At 39.8% G+C, this 18,070-nt stretch overlaps 1 protein-coding gene across 4 annotated transcripts; it reads right to left on the bottom strand.

Annotated features, from left to right (window-relative positions):
- Window positions 1-1,673: 1,673 nt before the first annotated feature.
- On the bottom strand, window positions 1,674-17,770 carry ddx3xa (DEAD-box helicase 3 X-linked a). Of its 4 annotated transcripts, XM_041950489.1 has the most exons (20): window positions 17,459-17,770; window positions 16,462-16,513; window positions 16,176-16,223; window positions 15,339-15,398; window positions 12,716-12,889; window positions 12,237-12,372; window positions 11,646-11,750; window positions 11,459-11,558; window positions 11,180-11,315; window positions 10,823-10,920; window positions 10,638-10,736; window positions 10,371-10,531; window positions 10,118-10,262; window positions 9,887-10,031; window positions 9,503-9,553; window positions 6,454-6,635; window positions 5,584-5,701; window positions 5,319-5,472; window positions 5,041-5,162; window positions 1,674-4,769 (listed from the first exon to the last, which is right to left on the bottom strand). In XM_041950489.1, exons 1-20 carry the CDS (start codon window positions 17,501-17,503, stop codon window positions 4,684-4,686), a joined length of 2,217 nt encoding a protein of 738 aa, XP_041806423.1. In that variant the 5' UTR covers window positions 17,504-17,770; the 3' UTR covers window positions 1,674-4,683. The 4 variants fall into 4 exon arrangements, with proteins under 4 accessions (XP_041806423.1, XP_041806424.1, XP_041806425.1 ...); XM_041950490.1 differs by lacking the exon at window positions 9,503-9,553; XM_041950491.1 differs by lacking the exon at window positions 15,339-15,398.
- Window positions 17,771-18,070: the final 300 nt, after the last annotated feature.

Raw genomic sequence — 18,070 nt, 5'->3', positions numbered from 1 at the left:
AAGTAAAGCTCTCAGATCAAACCGCTGAAGCAGAGTGGTAACTTGGAACCACACAGATTACCCCAACCAACACCCACACTTAAAAGCAGATGTTGAAATACATTAGGGGATCAGCATGCCATAATTTGCGTGACCTGATGAGAGAAGATGATCAATACAGTACTGCATAGTAATATTATTTCATATTTACAGTACTTTACAAGCTGTATAGACCACCATCCAGAGAGCTGAATGTGTTCACTGTAAACGGGTTCACCTGGCATGAATGTCACTAAAACCTTATTTTCAAAATGACACAGAAATTACGCAACAGGGTCTGTGGTTATGAAACTGACTCAGGACATTAGAGACCATGTGACCTTTAAAGAATAACATGATAAACCTCCTAAAATTGGGGTAAACATGGTTTTCATGCAGGCTGAAAGATGTGTTACTTAGCCACTGTTTTGTTTTCTCACTACCTAAAAAGCTCCTACAGATGGCCAGAATCCATTTGTACAGACATAAAATACAGGTCAGGTTTCTGTTTCTGTAATCATTTTAACCTCATTTCACCAAAATGAGACTCTCAATAAAAGATTACAGCCCTTGAAAGTTCAGCACACACGCCTGAACATCATCTCTGGTTACCCTGGGAAGAGACGATACGAACCCTCTGACAACCCCTGCAGATTTGGGTCATTTGGGAGATTCAGCTCACCAGGTCTGCAACATTTCAATATTTACAAGACACCCAACCACTACACCAATGTATGATTATTGAACACGTCATTCTAAAACCACAAGGAGTGTGCTGCTCCAGCAGCTTCCTTATGGAAACGTCTCTCCAAAAACATGGCTGACAGGGTTTTGCTCCCATCCAGCCAAAACAGCATAGGCCTTTTTCACTGCAGCCTTTTCACTTGTCATATTGGGGAAACACAGAGATTACTAATTTTATGAACAATGGCTGAGTTATATTCAAGTGTCCCAGTAAGTCATGACAGTTTGTTGGTGAGCCAACATGCACAATACTGGGACCCTTAAACTGAAGAAACTAAATGGGATTCCTGATGCACTTCAAAAACAAGTCCTGTGGACTGAAGTTTAAATAGAACTTTTTGGTTGCAATGGGTAAGGTATGTTTGGAAAAAAGGTTGCAGAATTTGATGAAAATACCTAACCCAACTGTCAAGCACAGGGGTGGTTCCTTCATGCATTGGGCTTGTGTTGCAGAAGGTGGCACTGGGAAAATTTCACTGGTCGAAGGAAGAATGGATTCAATTAAATAACAGCAAATTCAAAAAGCTTTGATACTTGGGAAGGGGGGCGTGTCTGAAGTATTGACCATTCAGGGTATCCAAATTTTGGCTTTGAGCTTTTTCCCTTATGTTACTTTTAAACTTGAAAACGTTTAAAAAGAAGGCATCTCACTTGTTTGGAATTTGTGATCTTTAACTTCATGCTGTTTGGGAATAATATCATCTTTTACTCACTTAGCTATTCAGACAAACAGAGAGGGTACCCAACTTTTACATACCTCTGCTTTACAAAAAAACAAAACAAAACTCTGTGTGGGTTCCTGTCTTTTGTCAGAAACGCTGAATGGAAAAAGGTGATTTCTAACACAGGTCACACTGTCCAACTCAGTTTTAACACAGGTTTGGGGAAAATAAGACAATTGACACAGTTGATTTACAAATGAAATCTCTCTATATATTTTTCAACAGAAATGAAGCCCATCCAATCTATACCAAATAGAGTTTTGCCACCCATCCGCCCTGTATCCACACAAGGCAACAGGCTACTTGCTACAGGTCTTCTCTGCACAACTACATTAAACAGGCCTTCATGAAACATGCTTAATTTTTCCAGATACTTTTGCATTCAAACATTTTATTTTGGTAAAATCATACAATTGCACGGCTGAGTACTTCCCATGCAGTGCAGTAGCCTATAAGCTAATACAGAAAGCAAAGTCTACATCTAAAGAGCTCTAGGGTTCTCTAGAGAATGTGGAACAAGTCTCGGGTTCTGCCTGTAAGAACTTGCACAGGACCTTCTGTTCAACCCATACAACTTCAGCAGCTGCCCTGAAAATCAAAGCTGCAGACTTGATTCACATTCAAGGAGAACTCAAGGAGGTGTCATATGCAAATACAACAATGACAATAAACCACATGTTTGTTTCTTTAAGGATTGCCATGTGCCAGACATTCACTGGAGAAAAATAATTATCAGGTCAAATTAAGAGTAAAGAATCAATAATGCACACACAATTGGAGAATCTGAACACTTCTGCACTGATATGCTTAGGAAATTTATTTGCTCTTTTGACAGCTATATTCCAAACCTTGGCGTGTTTGTTCAATTTCATATCAAATTTTGTTGACCAATTATTATAATCTCATAGAGATGACTGGCCCTGAGGAGGCCCTGAAACAGCTGTGGATATTATTTACTGAGTCCAATGTATCTTAAACATTAAAAAGCTCACACTACCCCGAAATATATTAAATTTCACGCATACAGGTGACATTCAACATTCAAGTGCCAGTGTTTTTGTACTGTCTTTTGGTCAAGTTTCTGAAACTTTCAAAGAATCACTTTGAGGCTTACAAAAATAAATATTTGTCAAAAATGCTTAATAAATTACACAAAACTAGCAGCAAAAGTAGAATCTAGAAATCTGTGCAAATGGCTAAATTCCCCCGACTGCTAAATCCCCTGGTCCCAAATAAATCCTGGTTTAATCATTGAGAACCCTTCCCCTTTGTAAACAAGCTGCGTTTTTCACAATCTCCTCACACACAATATTTGGAAGCTTAAGGACACATATCCAAGACATCTACATAAAACTCTAGATGTGCAATAAAAGAAGTTCTGTAAAACTTAATGGGCACGACGTACAAGGGCCTACACACCTAAATCAAGTAGCACCATTCAATCTCAAGTTCTCAACACTGTCAGTGCATCCGCTTTTAGTTCAATTTCTTAAAAAAAAGAAAAGAAAGAAAAAAGTTCAAGGCACAACACACCCGATGAGAAAATTGGGAGGTGAAAAGCCCCATCTCTCCTCTCAATGGCTGCTCCTCTTTAAGAAAAGCCTGCTCTGGCTTTATGAAGCCACAGATTTCTTTTTTATACATGTCTGAGCAGACAAACTCCCAGAGGACCTGACAGTACTTTAATGTTTCTTTAAGGAAGTGGACAGTCCCCCATCTTTGGCCACCTCCAGTTAAACTACGCAGCAATGGAGACCAAAGCCACTGACACCGGCGGTGCACTGAAAACTGCGCCCCACGTATGCCCCTGTTCCCCTAATCCCAGTGGTCGGAGTGCTGCTCTACCCTGCACCGTTCCTCGCTGTTTAATTGGTAAACCTCAGTGATCATTCAAATGCCTTTCTCTTTAAGATGAACCATGCCTCCAACGCAGCTTGAAAAGAGAAAACGTTTGTAATTAAGTTAAGCCTGCGACTCAGTTCACGTATCCTTTCTCCTTGACCAAAAAACAAAACACTTGCAAGCGTAGAATACCATCTGGGCCTCATGGTTGCCGGTCAATTCAGTGAACACTAACACCACGCAATGCCCCCCCGATGCTGTGGTCCTTTATGCAGCCATTTTGAACTTCACTTTCAAGATGGCAGGCATTTTTTGTTTTGATACATATTTGTTGAGAAACAATTCAAAAATCAAAAAACTGACTTAGTTTTTCAATTTTGCACACACCTGCACCAAAAATGTCTCAAGTAAAAATAAACAAAAAACACCGCCCACTTAATGTAGCTAGCACTTAGTAACATGCTAGCTGCTGTAACACTGTCAAGTCAATTGAAAAATGTGGAGTAACAAGTTCCAGCAGTGATTACGCTTGTTTAAACCTCAGCAATTATTGGCACTGAGCTTAATGACTTTTGTGTTTCTTAAGATTTTAATAGGAATGGCTATTTCAAAGACTATCATATCCATAAAAAGGAGCCTGTCCAGGATAGAGTGAGCAAAAAAACGAAAGAAACAAATGTAAATTTGCCCCCAAGGATTAAAATACAATTGCGTCCCAGAGTGGCCCAGTTTGTGTTAGACATAATAATGGCTCCATTAGCTGTTTGAGTATAGAAAAGGCTACATGATGTTCCTGCGATAAATTTGAAGTTCAAATGGAATCATGACTCAGAGCCACAATACCCCAGTGTTTGCCAAGGTTTGATTAAGTCCAAGCTTATTTTACCGTTCTAATATTTTTCACCAAACAAAATCATAGTAAAATCAAATTGAGAGCTCTTGGCCATGTTCATCTGGTGAAATGAAAAACATAGATTTCCTGTTTAAATTCCGAAGGCACAGTACATTAACATACAAATGATCCTCAGGTTATTCAGTTGGGTATTTTTTCCACAAAATGAACAAAAATACTTTTAAAAATGAAAGTCCGACGTTCCTATCGGACAATGCATGTCAGCATCCATGCTCACTCTGAGGTGTGCGAATCTCTGTGGTCTCCGGTGCTTTGCACGTGCTGGTGACTTTCCTTTGCGTCGTGCTACACTTCCTTTTTGAGAGAAGCGAATGGCAGAGAACCAGGGTTGGTAATGTACTGTGTGTCAGTGAAGCTACACAGGGAGGGTTGTTATGGTCTGGCTTAAGTTAACATGTGGTTTCCATTGGGTTTGGTTGACATGGCAACCTGTTCCTATGGTGACTAGTTGCCCCACCAATCCACACTACCAGAGTGGCTGTAATTTCCTCCGTAGCCGTCATTGCTATAGAAGTTGCCACCAAAGCTGCCTGCGAAAGCAACGAAAAAAAAATGTATTTAAGCCAACTTCACATAGACTGCTATGTTTTCCCATTAGGGGTAAGCTTGAGTATAATTGAATATGAAATTAAGGAGCTCACAATTTGTAAGCTATAACTTTTATACAGTGCTTTTTGTGTATCCGAAAGCACAAACCTATTATACATATTGCAACAAGGTTCTACATGGAAGCTTTAATGCTTGTAAGTTAACATCAATGTGAACCAAAGATAAAAGGTTGGAGAATTACTGTTTCCTTACCTCCACCAAAGCCACGGTTTCCTCCGTGGCCTCCCGTGTTACGTCCTCCACGGTTGCTACTGAAGTTTCCGGAGCCACCTGACGTCTGACGGTAGTCTCTAGCTCCGAAACCACCAGAGAATCTAGACAAGAACGTTCACTTATTAAGACATGGTACAGATTTTTGGATGGCACAACAAACTAAAGATCTGTAGTGGTTGCAGCTGTGAGTTGTTTAAAATGGAGGGCACACAGCAACACACACACAGCAACACACACAGCAACACACACACACACACCTCTTAGAGCGTCCACGATTGCTGCTCTTGTGCTGGTGCTCATAAGCCAGGCTCTCAAGCCAGGAGGGAACCTCTTGCTTGGCCTCCACCAAAATGTCCAGCAAATCTTTGGTTATGTTGCTGTTTTTGTCGTTAAAGAACGACGTGGCCAGACCTGTACAAAACAGAACACAAGATTATACACAGTGATTAAAATATGGATGTAAATAACAGGCATAAAAATATTGTTTAAGAAAAAAAAAAAATAAAATAAATCTAGTTGTACCAAGGTTGCCCACACGTCCCGTACGGCCAATACGGTGAACGTATTCTTCAATGTCACTGGGCAAATCGAAGTTAATAACATGCTTCACATTGCTGATGTCAAGGCCTCTAGCAGCCACCTAGAAAAATAAGATGTTGGAAGAAAACATTCAAATGTCAAGGTCATATCAAGAACACCACCAGACAACTTGCAGGCAGGAGTTTCAATTTGTCCACTGGTCAAATTATGGTACTGAAGTTAATGGCTAGCAAAATCTGCCAACATTATTAGTCAGTTCAATCTAAGTCAAAATGTCTTTCACGACCCAGCTACTTTCCTAAAGAGTTTTTCTGTCAAAATGTGAATCGACTGCTAAATTTGAAAAAGGTTGCAAACCAGGAAATGCATCAAAAACCGATCTGGCTAGGGGCACCACTTAAAGATTAACTTAACATACTGAAGGCTTACGTCTTCACATAAACTGCAAGGAAAACAAATTAGAATAATTTGTTTTATTTTAAACGGCTACATTAAAAGTAGGTTACATCAAAGATACTAATGGATTATCAGAAATCTTAACACTGTCTCACTGATTTTAGTAAAATGCAAGCAAAAGAGCAAATGTCCCCATTTAATTCTATTGAAAGATGTGATGCAACATCTCAGTTTAAAAAATAAATCCTCATTGGGGGAAAGGGAGTAAGTTTTATGCAATACAGCACTTTTTAAATTCTTTACATCAGACTGGATACAGGTATATTATATTACACACAACTTGATGTATATAACTGCTCTGTACCTTTACTTGTTGCCAAAACCCCAATAAATAAGAGTTTACACAGACATGAAAGTTGAATGGTGGAAAAAACGAGAAGGGTAAAGATTACTTACAGCTGTGGCCACCAAGATGGGGCAGCGTCCAGACCGGAACTGATGCAGAGCTTCCTCTCTGTCTCTCTGGGATCGATCACCATGGATGCTGGTGCAGGCGTAACCCTCATGATACAGGAAGTCTTCCAAAGCATCTGCTCCTTTCTTGGTTTCCACAAACACCAGAGTTAATGAGTCTTTGCCTGTGTAGCCAGAAACAAAGAGGATGGGAAAAAGGAGAGCAGAATAAGGAGCGATAAGAGGAAAAAGAAAACATCACTGATTACAGGAAAAACAGCTATGGGTGGATTTTTTTTGCCCTTGACCACACATATACTTGTCTTTTAAAAAACTGTTATTTTCCACCTCCATTTAAAAAAAATGAAATAAAATTTTATAAATCTGTCAGCATGACCTTCGTTTAACAAAAATCTGCATACGCATGGGAAGACAAACTATTCCTAATGCTCCATCTTTATGCATGGTGATTAGGGTGGTTGCGATTAAGTCAACCTTAACGTCAAATACCAGACAACACTCTGAGCATGCATACTGAACTTATTTTCCTGTGTTGGAAAAAAACTTTTCCAACACAATTGGAAGCTAGTTATTTACTTATAGTTCTGTAACATCTTTCTGGCACAGAGCCCAGCAGTGCTAACCCAGCATAAACCAACTAATCAGTAGTCATCACATAAAGCAACATGGGCATACTTGAATTGAGGTGACAACATTGTCATTTCTCAAATGCTCCGTTTTACATGCCAACATGGATATACAGAAACCAGTGCTGAAAAATATGAATGATAACAAGGCATTTAAAAAAAATCTGCTTTAGTGACCTAACGTGCTGTTTGCGTGTGAACAAGAGGCACAAATACAGAGGAAAATGTTTGTTTTGAAAATATCCGCATACGTGTGGTCATGGCCTTAAACTGAAAGATGGGATCAGGAACTTAAAACTGTCAATACTAAAAAAAGGTCAGCAATTGCAAGATCATGAGGTAAAAGAAGAAAATCAAAAACCAAAATGACAACTTGGGACATGGAGACAGGGTTTGCATAAAAAGCTTTACATTTACTGACAACCATAGCTTCTGTTTTTCTGCACACCGTACTGAAGACAACTAAATAATTGTTAAACATGGGATGTCCCAATACATTTTTTTGCCTCCGTTTTGAAACGTTTCATATTGAGTATGCGCCGATATGAAGTCGGAACCAATACTTTTATTTATATTTAAATGTGGATGAATATGGATCTGATACATTAAATAACAGCTGTAGCCTTCTAAAACTGGCACACCATATTTTCATGCGCCATTAAATCTAAATACTAAAGTTTCCGGATTCCAACATTGTCAAATGTATCAGCTTCAACCAATTTCATTTCAGACCAAAGTTCTATGTATATGGCCTTTTGTAACATGTAAAAAACACATGTAAAACTGCTGAAAAATAGAGTCCTTTCCTATTGCAAGTCGACAAGTTTGCCTGTTTTTTTTTTTCTGGTGTGTGAAATTCAACATCACAAACTTGGCGGAAAACTGGGAACAGTAGAGAGCAGCATGGAGGCCAGGGACAATAATATGGTGATTTCTTATGTCCTTTATGAGATGCTGATGAGATGGAAATTGAGTGCAATGAGATGACAATCCTGTCTGATATCAGTTCACACACCAACGTCCAGAACATCAATGTGTCTCATCATTGCCAATCGGAGCTGGAGGCGAGAAATACCTGTGAAGACTGCAGTCATTTGACACATGAATGCCGATAGTACTTTTTCCCACTGAGGCAAAGCCAGATGTTAGTGGGTGTTTGTCCAGTGTGACAGAGGCTTTATTAAAGAAGGGAGAATGTGACTCATGAAATTTTTTGTGAAGTAATGTGCTCGTGTGAAGACAGTTTGAGTTGCTTCACCTACAGAAAGTGTCCACTTGCAGTTGTATGATGGTGTTACAGAATAATGTTTTTTTTTTTTTTACCTCCTGAACAATCTGACTGCATAGAGAAATGGGCTGCATAGCGTATAAAGTGTAATATTGGCCTATTCTAAGGTAGTTCACTGATGCTCATAATCACCAGCAGCTGATATGACCAGCAACCAGTTTGTCATGTCTAAAATGAGAAGCTGCCATGTCAATGATCAGCAGACTGGTCTTTGCTAGTAAGTGAAGAGATGAGATTCTTAATCATCAGGTCAGCAACCTGTGTATTTTGCCAACTCCGGTGTCAGAACAAGTCAATCACTGTTGCAACTTAGTTTTCAATGTTCACATACACTAATTTTCAATCACATATGGAGTGAACTGCTCACAGTGTAGAGCCTAGCTGTCATAAAGAAGAGCAGTGTGCCACAAAACTAACAGGGTGGATTGAACAGTAAACTTAAGTAGCTAAATTAAGGACTGGATTTTATTGGTTTTATTCTAATGGATAATGGTTCAATAAAATATGCCCCCTAAATGCATGCCTCATACTGATGCTTAGAATCTAACAATTACGTTAAATATTAGGTTATGATCCAGATATTTGGTGTTAATGCTACCAGAATTAACAAGCTTGAGATAACAAAAAAATGGTGAAGGGGGGATGGGACAGATAAACACAACAGGCGATTCCCAATTCGCAGCCATCTCACTGTTTTGCCAATTCACTGCACAAGTCAGGGGGAAAAAAAACATCCAAGGAGCCATCCTCTCCAAATTACTTAAGCCTGAGTACAAAGCCCAGATCACCCCAATCAGACGAGAAAATTGTCTCACAGAAACGACAACCAACCAACATGATCATGTTGAGCCAGGTGACTTTACTGCTGATGCTGATAACATTGAAACGAGTCCCCTTTCAAGTGGGGAGATTGGACTATTGAGTCTAACTCTCCAACTTCACTCTGTGTATACGGTGTAAGGCAAACATTATTGTAGGTCCTACATGGTCTGATTGGAAATGAAAGGAATCAACAAAACTGAGGCAGCATGTCAGCCAGGGAGCGGAGGGACAGGATGAGCTGTGGGATGTGATGTTTCTGACTTGTGGGTCAGAGTTAAGTTATGTTCATACTTACCCGGTTTCTCTGGGGCCTCTGTCACATTTTCCTGAACCTCACTGGGAATAACTGAGATAAAACCAAACCAGCCAGTAAATGTAAGGCTGCTCAGTACACAAAAATAACAGCTTAAGATCATCAAGATAGCAACCCCCTAAATGAGGCAAGTGATTTCATTACCCGCTCACCACAGCATGAGATTTTTTTGATATTGTATCTTTCACTGCACGGTTTTGCTATAATGAACATTTGTTAGCAGAGATGTAGCAAAGTCAATATTAGCTTGATATGGGGCAGACTGACAAACACAGGATGATGGGTTAGAGCCCAATGTGACCCTCATGGGAGGACAAAAAAAAAACAAACAAACAACATTTTCCTTATTGTTTATGCATTGCTCACCTGTGGCATTAAGTAGGTCAAGAAGGAAGGACCTTTTGTCAGTCTCTTCTACCCAGACCACCTTCTGTGTGATGTTTTCTGAGGTGGAACCAACACGCCCCACTGCCAAGAAAATGTAGTCCTCCAGGAAGTCACGAGCAAGGATCTAAACACAAAAACTCAAACAGATAAGTATGTGCATATTAACCACATTCAGCAAGATTCTGTGTATGTGTTGGCTGTCCAATGTACCTGGATCTCCTTGGGGAAGGTGGCACTGAACATCATGGTCTGGCGGATCCCTTTAGGTGGCATTGTATCTTGCTCCACAATGCGTCTGATCTGTGGTTCAAAACCCATGTCCAACATGCGGTCAGCCTCATCAAGGACCAAGTAGCTGTTTTTTTTATTACAAAAACACAAATATTGGAGTCAGTTCTTTAGAACAAACACACAAAAAACAACAAAAACGCATACTCAGTGTGGATCTCTGTGTTACACTAACTTGCAATAGTCCAGACCGATCTTGCCCCTCTCCATCATGTCAACCAGACGTCCAGGTGTGGCCACCAGCAGGTGACAGCCTCTCTCCAAGTCCCTGATCTGCTGACCAATATCAGCACCGCCATACACCACGCAGGGACGCACACGCGAGCGATAGGCAAACTAGAATGTAGGAAGAAAAGATAACAATTAAGCTTTTTATATGCATATTCAATGTCCTTGAAAACAATTTTCTGTACAGATAGTCTGATGTATGCTTGGCACTTACCTTCCTTGCCTCATCATAGATCTGCAAAGCAAGTTCTCTGGTAGGAGCCAGGACAAGGGAGATTGGGTATTGCTTACGACGGCCATACCTTCCATTCTCCTGAGGATGAAAAAAAAAAAAACCCTAATGTTTAAAAAAACCAAGTAAATTGCAGGATATGCTCACTTATTTTGTTTACCCAGTACCTGCCCACTGTTCTTCACAGCCTGCAGAGCATCTCCTGGCCCATCTGTATAGATCTGACTCAGCACTGGCAGCAAGAAAGCAGCAGTCTTACCGGAGCCTGAAAAACAGCAGACGTTATAAACACATTTTTAGACTACTCAAAACTAAAGATAGATAGATACTTTATTAATCTCCAAAGAGAATTTGCTGTAAAATATAAAATCATGGAATACTGAATAAAGAATACAAAAAATATAAAATACTGAATCAATTTTTAAAAAAGGTACAATCATATTAATTTCTAAGAAGAGAAATTAACCAGGAAAAGACTGGGTTATCTACTTAAGGCTATCAAATGCATACAGAAAAATACACACCAGTCTGGGCACAAGCCATCAGGTCTCTCTTGGATTTGATGATGGGGATAGCATGCTTCTGCACTGGGGTGGGACGAGTATAGCGACTCAAGGTGATATTCCCCATGATAATCTCTCCCATGTCAACATCATGGAACTACAGAATAATCACACATACAGTCAGTATAAGATATGAACTGTTTTATCAAAACCTTTGAAATACTGTTTAAATGACTCTACATAAACTGAGAACGGACACTTCCATTTAAAATATGCAAGCACCGATGAGAACAGACTTACACTTTCAATGTGGGGTGGGCAGTTGCTTCCGGTGGCCTCCACGGGAATATCATCATATTTTTCAAAATTTATCCCTGTGTTGCTTCCAGAGAAAAGCTCACTAAAAAATAAGATTTGCAAAAGTTGGGGTTAATGCAGATACAAGATGGCTGTTAGTTTTGTTATCTGTGAGCAAAATCTGTCTTACTGTTCCAGGCGCTCGTTGGGGGCAGTGGGCTTGGACCAATCATCATCTCTCGAGTCCTCCACCCATCGGGTATTTCCTCCACCAGCAAAGCCACCACGCTCATATCTGCACACATCGAGTGTTTAAGTGTAGAGGTAAAACAAACTTTTAATTTCATGAAAATCAGCCTTACACATTTTTTTCCATCCTCAAAAACCAAGAAGGTAAAATATACTAGGCAGTTTTCATGATATCCAAAATGACTGCAGGAAGAACAGCTAAATCTGTAGTGTATAGCTTAACATGCTCTTTTGAGATTTTCAAGTTTGTTGCAAGGTGACGGAGTCCGGTTTTTCATGTGGGGAAAAAAAAAAAAAAAACAAAAAACAAACAAACAAAAAAAAAAACAATCTTGAATGACAGCCAATGCTCTTTGTCATAAAATACACATTATACAATAAAGGCATACACTCATTCAGTCTGCTCAAAATTATACTGAATGCTTTTTTATAAAATTTTAGATATTACAAAACATTAAGACATTGACTTAAAACTTAAATTGTACAGGCTCACACAAACTGAAAGAGCAGTAAATGTAACAATTTTACACACCTTCCCCTTGAGCCTGCCCCACGGTCATTGAAATAGGCGGTCTTGGACCTATCAGAACGGCCCCCAAAGCTGTTGTAAGCACCATCCCTTGGAGGTCCTCCCCAGCTGCCATCTTTGTTGTCGTAACTGCCAAACCCTTTAATGAGCAGATGAAAAGCCCGTCAGTGATGTACCTGGGGAATTTTTTTTTTCAAATCAGCGGTCAAATCAAACATCAAATGACTCCCCTTTCTCAACAAAAGCAAACAAAATGCCACCAGCTGTTTCAAATGACCACCATTATATTACCTAAAATTAAATGCACAGCTAATTTGATTCAGTATGATCCATTCTTTACTGCAAATCCATTGTTCATATGCAGAGGAACGGCATTCTGATATCATGACAGCCTTATAACTCAAGGATGGTCAAAATTACATCTAATACAACACTAACTGCTGCTAGTGTAAGATATGTGAGGCACAACAAGATTTCCCCACCTGCATTTTGCAATGGTTGATTAAACGTGCCGCCACCCCTGTTACCACGGTAGGCGCCACGCCCACCTCTATCATTGCGAGGGGGTCCTCGCCCTCCAAAGCCCCCATTTGCACGGTTGTCATGGTAACCATTCACAAATCCATTGCTGCGTCCACTGTCCCATCCAGGTGAATCTTCATGTAAGAAAAAAAAACATAACAGAATAAGAGTATTGTGAGGAAGCACCTACTGCTGCACACATTCCTCATTTGAGTCAGTAAGCAAGTACACAATTGGCTGTGTTCAGTCTTTACTAGCCATGAGTGTCTCGAGTGCTGACCAATTTAGTGGAATTAACTGACAGGTGGGATGCAAGCAGTCCATAGACTACAAACTGGACTGAAAGTTGGCTTTTAAATGTGAAGAAAAAAGTCCTTCTAAAAGAATTGTGTTATAGGGTAAGTTATTAATTATTAAAAACATAGACAAAGTGGCAAAGCAATGTCTAAACCTGTAAAAGACAATAAGCGCAGAGAAATCAAGCCCCTCTCGGCCTGTGTAGGATATTTACAACAAATATCTACCGGCTGTGGACACTGGTTGTGTCAAAGTTTCCACTGATGGCCACACTATTAGTGCAGGCAGAGGGGGGTGGGGGTGGGGGGTGGGGGGTCTACAGTTAGCTGTCATGCTAAGTAGCCGAAGCTATGCCACAACAGCTTTAAAATGGCAGACCAGCTTTGAAAGAATTTGTTCAGCAAAAGGAGCCGATGTAGATCTGTGATGGGGATCTTAAACCTTTGGGCCAACAGGCAAACATGGTTTCCCTTCAAGTAAGCACAAGGGCCAAAACCATGTAATGCGTCACACAGGCACGCGTCAATGTACATCTTGTAGACCAGTTGTGTTTTGTCTCTGACACTGATCTCTTAATGTTTGCCAAATAGATTTTGCCTTTACTTTGACAAGCGCAGTGTGGTAAATTAATCAAATTTCAATTTACTACAAAAACACTGCATCTGGGTTTGTGGTCGACTTAAGCTAGCCTTGGTTTTTATTACTGTGCATGCAGTACTAGCACACACCTGTGCCACCATCGGTTGTCGAGTTGACAGAGGCCAGTTGGAAAACAGAAAATTAAACAGCATATTTAAGAGATTATTGTGCAAGCAGTCGAAGCCTGCTCAACTTCAACAACTACATGACGCAAGACTCCTTTGAATTTTTACAACAAAATAGCTTGGACGGTCAGGTAACCTTAAGGGATAACAACTCTGGTGCATTATCATCCACGTCCCTTATGTAAGGAAGGGAATCATTTCTACTCATCATTTAAATCAAATACCAAATAAACAGCAAAGGAGAACCGCCTGATAATCAGTACTTTGAAATAACGTGGAAAAAAACATTACTTTTAGACAGAGACTCACACCTTCTTGGGAGACCAAGGAGGTGTGAGTGTATACAGGTTTCTGTTCCATCACCAACTGCACCAGTAGATTTCAATGGTTATTCTAACTTAACATCAGAGTGAAGTAACTAAACAAAATCACCTGAAGCAGTCAGTTGTTGGAACAAAAGCCTGTATTTACTCTGGTCCTCAGTGTGTTTTCCAATAATCCCAATGAGAACTTTTCAATAGCGCGCCGTATGCAGACACAAAAAGCTAAAGGTCTTGAAAAAACACAAACTAACAGACTTGTGATTAATAATGACTGTGACTGAAGTATGTCAATGCACCAGTGTATTGCCCTCTTTCTTTGCAAAACAAAGTCCCTACTTTGAGTTCATGACTGTGGCGACTGTGTTATTAGTCAGACAGTAACACTACTGATGCAGTGTAGAGTCTTTAGGGCGCCATCACCATGCAAATATGCTGTGTTAGGCCCAGATTTGATGCTTTTTTCAAGTGACCATGACAAAGCAAGGGCACGATTATGCCCCAGTGTTCAGCTATATTCACTATAAAACTTTGCCAACAAGTAGATGGCATTGCATGCATGTATGTAGAGATCAAGGTATACCACATCTTTTTCACCAACCCCCACTGTAGGCATGGTAAAAGGCAAGCTCTTGAGAGGCCAGTCTTGGGCAACCTGAGCAAAGGTGGGGAAGCAGGCTATAAAAAGACTCACTCAATTACTGCCTCATGCGATGTGAGTGTCGGGCTTGACTTTACACTAATAGTTGCCAATCCTACAGTCATCCCATTCTGAAGCATAGTTATTTCTGTGTCTTTGAGGACACTGCCTGCCATGGTTGTGGGCACTGTTTATAGGGAACTTGGGGGAAATTATAGAAATAGGAAGTTTGAATATACAATATTAATAAATATTAACAAAGCAATCTTACACTTAAACTACACACAAAAAATTCCACTCATTATAAAAACGTATTAACCCAAGAAGCCTATGGTTAAATCAAATTGCCCTTTACCTGTAACCTCTCATTTTGACTGCAAGCATCCCAGCAGAAGGAAACAAATCAATCAATCATGAGCCCATTATTTACTTTTTCTTTGAAGTGTATAGCTCTAACCTAACTGTCTTCCTCTTCGCATTGTTTTGCTGGTGTGTAAAATGGCTATTTCATGCATCTGAAAATGCAGGTTGCCCTCAGCAAAAGCAGACAGAAGGGACTTACAGAGATTTATTGGTGCCACTGAATAACCGCACTGTCTACCAGCGGAATAAGCATTTCCTGCTGTGGAATAAGAAAACAGTAAAACGAGAAAAACGTCAAGTGTGCAATGACACAGTACCATGATTCCAAGATTTTTAATATTGTAAACTCATGAGTGTGCCAGGCACACCAAGTGTGTTGATTTAAAGCCTTAAGAGGCTAAACAAGTACTGAAAAGTTCACCACCTTATCTCGGTTATTAAGACATTGTGAAAACTCAATAAATATCAATACTTACAATACAAACCAACCCCACCCACCCTCCACATTTCTCTTAGCAGTCAACTGCTAGCACTCCTCAGGTTCACATGTTAAATAGGAATAAACATGGGAAAAGATCAATTATGTTCTCCCCCATGTCCCAAATAGTTACTAGAATTTTTAAACTGAATCAGACAGTTTTAAATTCTGCCCCATTACCTTACCAAAGAAAGTGCCAGGCTACAGCTATTTTACAGTACCCGCCCGTACTCGCCCCACTTTATCCATGCCAAAATAAGCCATCATGCACAGACAGAGGAAAATCCACTTGACATGGCTTTCTCTCCTTCTACTACTGAAACTAATGACCTCAGCATCCCTATGGTCTGATGCAGCAAAGTCACTGAGGAACCACCATCTTTGTCTTGACTGGTAAACATTAACATGTTAAGAACCAAACATTGCATTTTTTTTTCCCCACTTGTGCTTGCTTTTACCATGCTCTGATTGGCTTTAAGAGCACTACAATTCAAATCTGTGTGGATAATCTGACTGACTCAATTGGGGAGTGTTAGGTGAGTGTTAGTTTAAACTCACCATTTTTAGAGGCATCTTTGTTTCTCAAGTGAGGTGGAATGTAACGCCCTAAGTGGGGGAGGAAAAAAACTCAATTAAAACACATTAAATTTCTATGTTAGTTAATTTAAACGCAAGATTAACATTAATATTACATGTAAAAATTGTGGTTTACATAAGTAAGTTGAATGTGATCATTATAAAAGTACCAAAACAATTATAGTGCGTGAGGTTGAAACTGAAGCTAATGTAATCAATAATTACATTTACATTTCCATCAGTAAATAAAATCTGCTGTGTTACTTACTGCCAGTTCCTCCGCCTTGTCCGTCAGCAGAGTTCAAGTCTAGGGCAGCAAGCTACACAAAAACCAAACAAACAAAAACCGTGGTTCAAAATCAGATGAACATTGACAAAGAGTTTGAAACTAACCATACCAAAAATAGATAATGAGGTTACAACAACACAATGAACATCATTGCCATAACATGAAAATAGAATTAAATATCTCCCTTATTTCTTGCCCTTGATAGCCACTACTTGTTATGAATTCGTCCCAGACGGTTTTGGCGTAATCTTAACAAATCCTACCAAGCCATTATACTAAACACAATAAAAGTCATGTTGCTTTTGATTCGTTAAAATTGGCTTGATATATGTAACAACCGACATGGCATGGCACGGCCATCTGAAGTCATTTCTAAAGGCAAATCCTGACAATTTAAGAAAAAACAAAAAAGCGAAATAAGCATTAATACTTGAAGTGAAATAGCGAACCCAAATATAAAGGTTGCGAACTGAACGATTAATCAAATGGAGAGCACTGACTTGCATTTCAAAACCATTATGTTCGCGAAAAACCACTGCCAACATTTTTGCCTGCGCCACGTTTCAGGTTTAGAAGGCCTAATTAGTCGGGCTAACTCAGTAGGATACCGGCCGGACGTAAATGATACCTAACCTTCTAAATATCCGTCAATTGAAACGATATTTCACGAGAGTTGATTTACAAGTTGTACTTAGTTGGGTCCAGGACTACTGTTAGCTATTTTCCGAGTGAAATACAGTAGTAACAAGCTGGTAAGTCTAGTTCGCAGGCAGGACGTAGAGACAAGCTCCGCCATCACAATCTTCTCTACAGCGACATCGTCACCTCCATTTTACCATCCGCAGCGTTAGCTTAACTGAAGGCTATGAGCGTAGCTAATGTAGCTAACCCTCTCTGTCGAAACTACATGTGCGTAATGGAAAATCACCAAATTTCTTTGACAAGAGCAAATAAGTAATCAAATGAATGTACTTACCTGCTGATCTAGACCGTGTGGATTATCAACGACCACATGACTCATAACTAAAGAGAGTAGTGGGGATTATTTATGAAGAGAAAGGATTTTCTTTGTTAGCACGGCCAGCTATGCTGTAACGTTAATTTAACTATCCTTTTCTGTCCAAACTACGATCTCTAACCAGCGGTTACCTAATTAGTTAGATAGACGACAACGTTTACTTTAAATAAATAAAACGACGATGTATATTATAAATATCAATTCCGTTCAAGTTTCCAAATGAAATAATTGCTCTGTAGATGTCGAACAGAAACCCCCTCCCGTCAGGCTTGATCGCGGTGGAATGAGACGTCGAATGCTTAGGTAGCGCGAGATATCGCTTGTGTAATCCCATGCCAGCAGTCTGTTGAACAAATATCGCGATGTTTCTTTTCATCTCGAATTGTTGAAGACAATGCCAGCAAAAGACGCGCTACATACGGGATACCACTAATTTTGCTGTCCATTAGTCTTGCAACAGAACATTTAATGCAACATTAACATGATTATTGACAATGTGTCTTTTAAAAAACAGAATCGAAACCTAGACCTATTTTTAACACATATCCAGTATCCCTACATGAGGAGGTT

This window comes from Chelmon rostratus, chromosome 13, assembly GCF_017976325.1.
Source record: "Chelmon rostratus isolate fCheRos1 chromosome 13, fCheRos1.pri, whole genome shotgun sequence".
In the NCBI taxonomy this organism is placed as follows: Eukaryota; Metazoa; Chordata; class Actinopteri; order Chaetodontiformes; family Chaetodontidae; genus Chelmon; species Chelmon rostratus.
This window is presented reverse-complemented; position numbering and strand designations above follow the sequence as displayed.